Source organism: Colobus angolensis, unplaced genomic scaffold, assembly GCF_000951035.1.
Source record: "Colobus angolensis palliatus isolate OR3802 unplaced genomic scaffold, Cang.pa_1.0 Scaffold206, whole genome shotgun sequence".
Lineage (NCBI taxonomy): Eukaryota > Metazoa > Chordata > Mammalia > Primates > Cercopithecidae > Colobus > Colobus angolensis.
This window is the reverse complement of record NW_012115222.1, coordinates 3,387,171-3,397,292: the sequence shown is the minus strand read 5'-3', so window position 1 is coordinate 3,397,292 and position 10,122 is coordinate 3,387,171. Positions and strand designations below refer to the sequence as shown.

Genomic DNA, 10,122 nt, shown 5'->3' with positions numbered 1-10,122 from the left:
AATTAGTACAACCACTATGGAGAACAGTTTGAAGGTTCCTCAAACACTAAAAATAGAGCTACCATATTACCCAGCAATCCCATTGCTGGGTATATACCCAAAAGAAAGGAAATCAGTGTATCTAAGAGATATCTGCACTTCTATGTTTGTTGCAGTACCGTTTTTTCAGCAGCTAAGATTTGGGAGTAATCTAAGGGTCCAGCAGCAGACGAACGGATAAAGAAAATGTGGTGCTTACACACAATGAAATATTATTCAGCCACAAAATGAATGAGATACAGTCATTTGCAGCAACATGGATGGAACTGGAGATCATTATGTTAAGTGAAAGAAGTCAGGCACAGAAAGACAAACATGGGATGGTCTCACTTATTTGTGGGATCTAAAAATCAAAACAATTGAACTTATGGACATAAACAGTAGAAGGATGGTTAGCAGAGGCTAGGAAGGGTAGTGAGGGGTTTGAGGGGAGTTGGGGATGGTTAATGGGTACAAAAAAGTTAGAAAAAATGAGTAAGACCTACTATTTGATAGCACAATAGGGTAATTATAGTCAATAATAACATAATTGTATATTTTTAAATAACTTAAATAATGTAATTGGATTATTTGTATCTCAAAACATAAGTGGTTGAGGAGATGGATACCCCATTTGCCATGATGTGCTTGTTTCACAATGCATACCTATATGAAGACATTCTATGTGCCTGATAAATATATACACCTACTATGTACCCACAACAAATTTTTTTAAATAATAAGAAATGAGGATACAAATACCTCCTACCTCAAAGGATTATAGAAAACATAAAAATAAAATAACACATGTAACATAACTACATGAACTGGCACATGATACATTTTATAGAAATGTGTGTGTGTGTGTGTGTGTGTGTGTGTTTCTTTTAGAGATGGGATCGGGTCTCAGTCTGTCACTCAAGCTGGAGTACAGTGGTGAGATCATGGCTTACTGCAGCCTCAAACTCCTGGGCACAGATGATCCTCCCACCTCAGCCTCCCGAGTAGCTAGGACTACAGGTACACCACTATGACTGGCTAAACAAATGTTCTTATAATAATTACACAGGAGTGGTAGAAAGAGATGACAGGCAAAATATTAGGAGGTACACAGCATCATGAGTAAACTCAATCAGACTTAGAGAAAGAAAAGGCAGAAGGTTAGGTTAGATTAACACTTTTTTTTTTTAAGTTGTTACTTGTGATTTGGTTGGGGGGTTTATTTTTAATTTTCAAGTGACTAGATAAACAGTCAAGGATATCAGAAGAGGCATTTGGGAGGAGAGTTGATGGGTTCAGCTTTAGATTTATTAAGTTTGAGATGTTTGAGGACATCTGAATAGAAGTTACTATTACATATGTATATATGGAAGTCAGGAGAAAGATTGAAATGGAGACACTCTGGAATTAATCAATGTAAAGCTGAACCCACATTGGCTTCGGATTATATCACCCTGGGAAAGTAGGTGGAATAAGAAGTAGAAAAAAAAAAAAGGAACTCCTGACAAATGCCTGTATTCAGGGGTAAACAAATGAAAGAAGACATTCCCATAGAAGGACAGAGAAAGAGATATAAGAAATGTAAAAGCAGGATAGTTTATAAAATGGAGGGGATAGTTTATAAAATGAGAGGCTTTTTATCTGTACCAAGAGTGGTAGATAGATCAGGTAAGAGAGAGTTAGAAAAGTATATTTCCCTCAGTGTCCCAGCTGGTGACAGCTGTGATGGCCCCAATCTGTCAGTTTCCTGTGTCCTTATTTTCATTTAAGCAGGCTACCTGGAAGATTCTAGGTTTCTAAAAAATCTCAACCTCACAGTAGACTCTGCCATATAAATTATCCATTGTCTGTGAAAAACATGCATATTGAAGTAATCTTTTTATTAAGCTGCTCCCTTTGATGTTTTTATTACATACAACTGTGCAGAGCTCATTCTTCATCTCCTAAATCTTCAGACCATGTTGTATCCAAATGCATGTATACAAACAACACAGTTGATACTGTATACTTCCAGTCAGAGAAGAAATGTAGAATCATTCACCAGTGTTCAGTGTGTGCTCTCTATAATGCCCACCACAGATTGACAATAATCTCCACAATACTTACGGATGGAGTATGGGAACTAGTTCAGTAGTGGCCTGGTTAAGTCAGCTGTAAGAATGGAGATAGATGATCTCTACATCCTGCCTAAACTTTGTCTTCAATTCCGTAAATCTATTCTTTTTTCCTACTGAGTCTTAGACATACTCATGTGTTTATACTAAAATGTTAATACAAACTGATAGTGTCACTTGAAGATAAAGTCCTTACCAGGGCACACAAGTCCCTTCAGTTTCTAGGCCATGACTACTTTTCCGGGGCTCTGTCTTATCAAGTACAGAAACTTGGTTTCCACTCCCTTGATGCCTTCTCATGCCTTGATACTTTTTCACGTGCTGTTCCTTCTGCCTGAAATGTTCTTGCCTCATTAACATGTAACAACATGCACTAAAAACTTCACGTTTCTCATTTTTAATACATAATGTCACTTAATTCTGAGGACAGTCTTGAGGTTCAAGTATCACTATCCCCATTTTCTATATGGTAAGTGGACATTTTGAGAGATAAAGTAAGCTTCCCAAGATCACAGAGAGAAGTAGCATAGGGATATGAACACAGGCAGTCTGATTCCAAAGTCCACTCTCTCAGTCTGGACTCTGTTCCCTTTTCTTCCTCTACTCTTAGTAAGTTTTACTTGATCTTTGAGACTCAATTGTCCTTTTTCAGGAGCTTGGGATCTTGTGTGCTAAGTCTATTTTAGTTCTTATCACACTATGGTGTAATTACTGATTTACCAGTTTGTTAAAATAATATATTGTCCACCTCTTGAGAACAGAAACTGTCATTTATCTCCACATTCATGTAAGGTGACACATTCATGTAAGGTTGTGCTTACATTACAAACAAAAAAGCTAAGTTTCAAAAGTTATGGTAATTGCTCAAGACTACCCAGGCTGGAGTGAGACTAAAGCTGGACCTTGAACCTGAGGCCTCTGACTCTCAAACTCATGTGCTTTCCCTTCCTTTACATTATGTTCTAGTACAATAACACAATAAAGTCATTTTAAAACAGGAAAATCCCTGTTTGGAAAAAAATATTCATGTAAGCAATACATATAAACATAAGCTACCTAAAACTTTGAAAACATTAAGAAAGTGCAAAGACCACGTTGAAGACAAGCAAACTTAATAATTTCATTTTCCAGAGGCAAATACCGCAACATTATCAAAATTTGGACCATGTTATTAATTTGTTAATATATCAGCCTGAAATAAGAAGAGAAGGGCTACAATTGGACATGTCAGTACCAGTAAATAAATATTTTATTTCACGGATTGCTAATTATAAAATGATTTTTAAAATTCTGAACCTTCAAAAAGCATCTGAAAATAGGTAAGCTCAGTAAATCCTTCAGCTGATGATAGCTTAACACTCCTTACATGCAAGTTCTTGGCCCAAGTAGGTCAACATTTATATGTAACAATCATGCCTATAAAAAAATATATATCAGAAACTTTATGCACAACATTTGCCAAATATGAACTGTGTATTTATGCTTTATTAACCTACTATAATTCAGAATTTTCTCGAAACCTTTCCTCTATGCATAATGGCATAAAAGGCCTGCTTTGTGTCATCAGAGTACATGAGTAATTAAAACAGCTGGAACTTAACAATTATTCAAAGTTACACAGTGCAGATTTTCAGTATAACTCATACAAAGCAATCTCCTTAAATGGACTAAATCCAAACTATTGCTGTCATTTTTATCATTTCCCAATACAGAAGCTTTTCTTTTGCTTGTTCATAATGCTACACCTTTTGTTCGGCAGATTTTATCTTCTTTATATCTACAGTGTTTGTAATAGAGAAGAGGGATATATCTCATTTAAACTGGCTTGATTGTGGACATGGAATACTGTGACATGGAGACAGACTCAATTGCTTTTGATGATGATTCCTGTACAAAATGACATGATGAGTTTTTACAAAAGAAAACGGAACTAACAGATCAATTTGAGATAAAAATATATTCTAAATAGAAATATAATATTTTTCTGAATCTGAACACCCTAGGCAATTGATGATATAGACATCCTATGGTCTCTAAAATTTGACTTATTGTCACCATGCACATATCTAATCTAGCCTCAAATAGCATAATCTATTTTAGAATTGATATCTCAATATAAGCTACATTGGCACTTAAAATCTGCAAGTCAAATTTTAAAGTCCTTACACTGAAAAATTTTCAATAAATTCATATTTCCTCAGATTCTAACTGGAAATATTTCTTAAATCAGTAAATACCCTGAGATGTCTGGATTCCAAGTCTAAAGATTTTTCCTAGGAAAACTTTTAATTTTTTTCTGAATATTAGCTATGACTTTCAGATCCTACTTATGTAACAGAAATCATTCATTTTCTTCACCATACTTGCAAACGCCGCAGATCTCTGCCTAAGGGAAGTAAGAAAGTACATGAAACAGTCACCCTCATTTTGTTCCTGTAAAGAACTGGCAGACAAAAAGAGCCGAGGATTTGATGGTTGGGAATGTTTATGAGCCTCTGAAAAGTTCCAGACTTAAGGTATTTGAATACTGAGAACAAAATTCAAATGTATAAATCTTTACTCTTCTTCCTATTCTGCAGCTAATTTTAACCTCCAAAATGATTTTAGATGGGAAAAAGAAAATAAAGAAAAAGAAAGAAAGAGAAGATGAGGATGCTTCTAGTCCAAATGAAGAGATGTCTATGATGCTTTCATAGAGGTGGACTAAAATAAGGCTATGAGCTCACAGTATTCAGTTTCAGGGTATCTGGAATTATCTGTGTCATTTCTATTCCAGTAAAGTGAACAGTATCCCATGAGGAACACTTTACAATTCAAGAAAAGTATAGGATATGTTATATGATAATCTCTAAAGTCCTTTTGAGTTTCTACTTTTTGATGTTAAAATGTAATGCTTCATAAAAAACTAAAAGATAATCCTATAATTGATACATTTAATTGATACTAACCAAAAGATTCTACATTAAAAATAAATAAGTAAAGCTAGTAAATAGATGAGAGAGATTTTTTTTTTTTAAAGTAGTCATCTCACATTGAATGTTTACTTAAACTCTTTCAGGAGAAGGCATTTACCTGAAATGATACCACAGTAATGACTGTGAAGAGCTGACTTCTCTGTGACTTTTTCCTCCATGGACCTTTTCTGCCTATATACACGATGTGGGTGACCTGTTATGGCCATTGTATCATTGAGTGGCTCAATAAATATGAAGTCCTCATTGAGCTGTATAAATCCCATCTGGAATATATAACACAAAAAGATATGTAAGAAATACCATTTGAAAAAAATACTTTCAGATTCTTCCACTCATACATTCTGTTTTTGTTAACAAACATGCATACAGTCTTCTAGTGAAACTAACTTAGCAACCCCACTAGTAAAGTAACTATCTTCCCATTTTATTACTTCATCTTTATGTACTTTATTGCACTAACATAAACTTCATTTAGTTAGTCTTAGCCTGTGTGGGTGGGAGGCTAGACGCCAGCAACAGATGCACAGTAAAAATTTTGGAATGTTAAAGGTTCACTTTGGGAGACCCATGGGGTCACTTAAATGTACAGCATGTACAAAAAGAGCAATACAGTTTATAATTGCATACATGACACAGTCCAACTTTTTGACAGTCATTATTTAATAAAGTAATTCATATAACATGTTAAGACAAATGCAAGAGACAAACGCAAGAGGCATCAAAATTAATATATAAAATATTATGTCTTCTACTACATATTTTAAAAGCCCGTGAAGAATAAGAGAAAAATGAAGCATTACTTACATAAACAAGTTTCATTTCACATGGTGACATGTTTTAAAAGTCATTCAATTGTGAGACAGAGGGTTAAAACTGTAAAATACAGTTATGATCAATAAAAAGTACTTATAACAAGTAGGTATACTTGTAATATTTTGAGGCTAAGCCTAGTCATTTCTTCCTTTCCTTTTTTAGAATATAAATTTACATTGTAACTGGGAAAGTGTTCCACATGAAAGAACATGCTATGATTTGATCTTTTCCATTTTTAGTATTTAGCTCTGTATAATTAATATAGATATATACATTAATATATAAATAGCATACATTCAACTATATTCTCTTTAGCAAATAGTTTTGAGTAAATCATATACTAAAACCTGTATTACTCATACCCAATCTGCTAATATCAAAGTTCTTAATTCTGTTTTGAATGATCAATGTCAATTTTATGTATATTTCATTTGAATTTGATCCACATATAAGTAGCACAATAATAATATAATTATTTTCTAAAGTGGAAATTTAAACAATACATATACCCTGAAAGAAATGCATGTTTTCTTTGGAAGTACAGAAGAAAGTTTTAAAAATTTGTTTGAATTATTAGAGTATTGCATCTTCCATTGCTAATATTCTACTTCATTTCATTCTGTACCAAATAAAGTAAACCAAGAGTAAATCTTAAAATCCTAATCAATCTCATTTTATTGAATGAGTTTTATCACTAAAAATTATCAAGAATGAGAATAAGCAATTTTATCACTTATTCTCTTGATCTGTCCCCCTCCTCTCTCTCCCTTTCTCTCTCTCCCTCTCCCCCTCTATTTGTTTCCCTATGTCTCAGTCTCTCTCTCTCTCTTTCTCTCTCTCTCTCTCTCACTCTTGCTCTTGCTCTCACACACACACACACACACACACACACACACACACGTACACAGGCACACAAATATATTCGGGGATAGGGGATAATGAAGAAACGTTTACTCTAATGAACCTTTAAAAATATTAGGCATATATGTGGGCCAAATATTTGTATAATTTTAATATGCCTTCAAATACCTTCAAATAAGTTCTTTCATTTTCCATACATATTTTACTTCTCTCAATCTGAAACTAGCTTGTATTTTAAGGTAATTACATCAAATCCAGCAGTTTTTCCCTTGAGCTTAATTTAATGAGAAACGAGAAAATATTAAAGATAAAATTATTAAATAATAGCCATTAAAGATGTAGCACATCTACACATAAATTAAGAATAGGTGGTGTTGTGTTACACATTATTGATCTAGGCTAAAAATAAAGAAATATGTTATTCTTGTCTTATGTATTAGTGTAATTCTGAGAGTCAATAAGTTTTCAAGGTCGCTCATAAAATTGACAGTGAGGCTGATGATTAAAATAATAATTATGATACTCAGCACAGCTCAGGCAAACATGCTCAGTTTCTGAAAATCATTAATTTGTGATTCAATACATCCTTTCAACCAGGTTATAAACATGGTTAGGTTTATAACAATAAACCTTATAAAATTTAATTGCATACTATCTCATAAAATTTAATGACTCCAAAAACAGATTCTGAACCGGGTTCATAACTTACTGCTAGCTGTGTAACTACGAGAAACTAACAAGTTAGAAGGAACAGAAAGCAATGCTCTTATCATGGGTAACGCTCTGATAATGGGTAACCAGTCAATAAATGTTTGCTGTTACTTTAATTTTAATAATAAGGACAATCATAATAAATATAAGCACCCAAACATTTGAGTATAAGCTGAAAAACAGAGTACAAAGGATCTAACTTTATTAATTTTTGTATCCCTGTTAGCATGTAAATTACTATCTGAAATAAATTATATTGTTGTTTTGCTAGGATTTGGAAGCTTCTTCATTACAAAACATTTTCTGTTGTATTAGAATTTTATCTACAGACACTTTTAAAAACAAGAAAGCTACTTTTAAAAAGGAAAAAAACAAGTTGGAATAATTATAAGTGGTGACTCATTCATTCAATACATGTTTATAGTCTGACCACTGTGTTCCAACTCAGTTCACTCTGGGGCATATTTAGCACCAAGAGTCACACCATGAACTTTCTATCTGGGCCTAGAATACTCTCCTATGTCACACAAAGTGCCCTAGCATGAATATGTGTCATTCAAGATACTGGTTCATATTAAAGCAGAATTATAGAAAATCTTGAGGTTTTCTGTGTCCCCGCAAAGGGCTCACTTTTTCCATTAATAAAATAAACTGTTTTATCTGCACTGTGATTTTACAAGCTATGAAAGAACATGAACCCGTATTAACCTTTCTGCACAAGTGCCTTTGTGCTGGGCAATCCACAATTAGGCAGCCTTTGCTTTAGTGCAAATATTGTCCTCTGAATGTTAGCAGGAAATAAAATATTATGTGAATGAATATAGCACAATGCATTATCTAAAATAAATGCCTAGTATATGTGTTTTTCGTATTTTCCTTTTTAAATTTTTCGAAATAATTTTAACTTGAGTCATTGCATGTAAATATCTGGATGTAAAATTAAGTTTAACAGTTGTTTTCTAATTTATTTCTATCATCATAGGCATTTTCTCATATGATTACATCTGTTCTTTTGTCATTTAGTGTTATTTGAGTTCTCAATTTAGTAAGAATTTCCGTATTTTGCAATTTAGCATTGCTTTTGTGAAAATAAGCTACCAGTCATTTCTTTTCTTACTGGTTGAAATTTTTCTCCATTTATGTGGCTCTGTGCTTTTTAAAATAACCATTAACTTTTATCTCCATGTAGATGTGCTGACACTACCACCAACTTCTATTCAAAACATAAAATTTGATTTGGACCATGTACAGGAATGTTCATATATTGTTACTTTACCTCATTATTTATAAATGGTTCATTTATTCAAAATCAAGTTAATTATGGGCTATTAAATAAACAGATCCTAAAGTATATAAGATCTAACTAAAAAGTTAGAAGGAACAGAAAGAAATCTGATACTCTCCATTCTTTTCCCCACTTCTACTGGGATGACTATTTCACTTCAACTATCTCACTTCCAAATCACTGACATAACCGAAGTACTGCTACAATTATCTGAAGTTTTATCTTCATTCCTCCATGCTCCTTTCTTGCAATTTTCTTCATGTTCCAGAATCTCTGATTTTTAGCTAAAGTTTCAGTGAACTGGCTTAAGGTATTTTTTGAGGCTGAGTTGAACAAATACGTATTGAGCATTCATTAGATACTTAACATTGCAAGAGTCATGATAAAATCCTATTTTTAAAAAATATGATCTGGCAATTCCACTTCTGGGTATACATTCAAAGGAAATGAAATCAGTATGTCAAAGAGAGATCTGCACCCTCATTTTTACTGCACCACTATTAACAATAGTCAAGATGTGGAATCAACCTAAGTGTCCATTAACAGATGAATGGATTAAAAAATGGTGTGTGTGCGTGTAGACGGAATACTACTCAGACTTAAAGAAAATCCTGTCATTTGTGACAACATGGATGAATGTGAAGGGCATTATATTAAGTAGAATAAGCCAACTACAGAAAGACAAATACTGCACTATCTCACTTACATGTAAAATCTACAAAAGTCAGACTGATAGAAGCAGAGAGTAGAATGGTGGTCAGCAGGAGAGAAAGGGAGTTTGGGAAGATGTTGGTCAAAGGATCCAAAATTTCAGTTAGACAAGAGGAATAAGTTCAAGAGACTTACTGCACAACATGGTGATTGTAATTAAAAACAATGCATTATATATTTGAAAATTGTCAAGAGAGTAGTTTTTAAATGTAGTCATCACAAAAACCTGATAAGTATGTGAGATAACAGACACATTAATTGATTTAATCTTTGCACAGTGTATGCATATATCAAAATATTTTGCACCAAAAATATGTGCATTTGTGATGTATTTGTAATTTTTGTCATTTAAAATAATTTAAAAATATATAGCATATCATAATAACTAAATGTCCTAAGTGCTGATGGACATGTGAAAGGTGATAGATCATTATAAATTCAGGATCTGAGAGAGGTACTGAGGGACAGCAGGATTTGCATAAGACAAGTGCAAGGATGCTCCTTATAGAGAAGGCATTATGAGTGGGGGCAAAGAGGATGGAGAGTCTAGGCAACAGTTGGAAGATGTCTGGTTTGAGCAGAGAAATGGGAAAATATAGTCAGAAAATAAAATAAACTCATATAATTAAAAAAA

The 10,122-nt window shown here is 33.3% G+C and overlaps 1 protein-coding gene across 1 annotated transcript in view; it reads right to left on the bottom strand.

The window, feature by feature from the left end:
- The window catches only part of ADAMTS19 (ADAM metallopeptidase with thrombospondin type 1 motif, 19), a 285,046-nt gene that overhangs the window by 223,980 nt on the left and 50,944 nt on the right, over positions 1-10,122 (bottom strand). Inside the window, exon 4 of the mRNA XM_011942132.1 lies at positions 5,205-5,370. Within this exon, the coding sequence (XP_011797522.1) occupies positions 5,205-5,370 (166 nt within the window). The remainder of the gene's footprint in view (positions 1-5,204; positions 5,371-10,122) is intronic.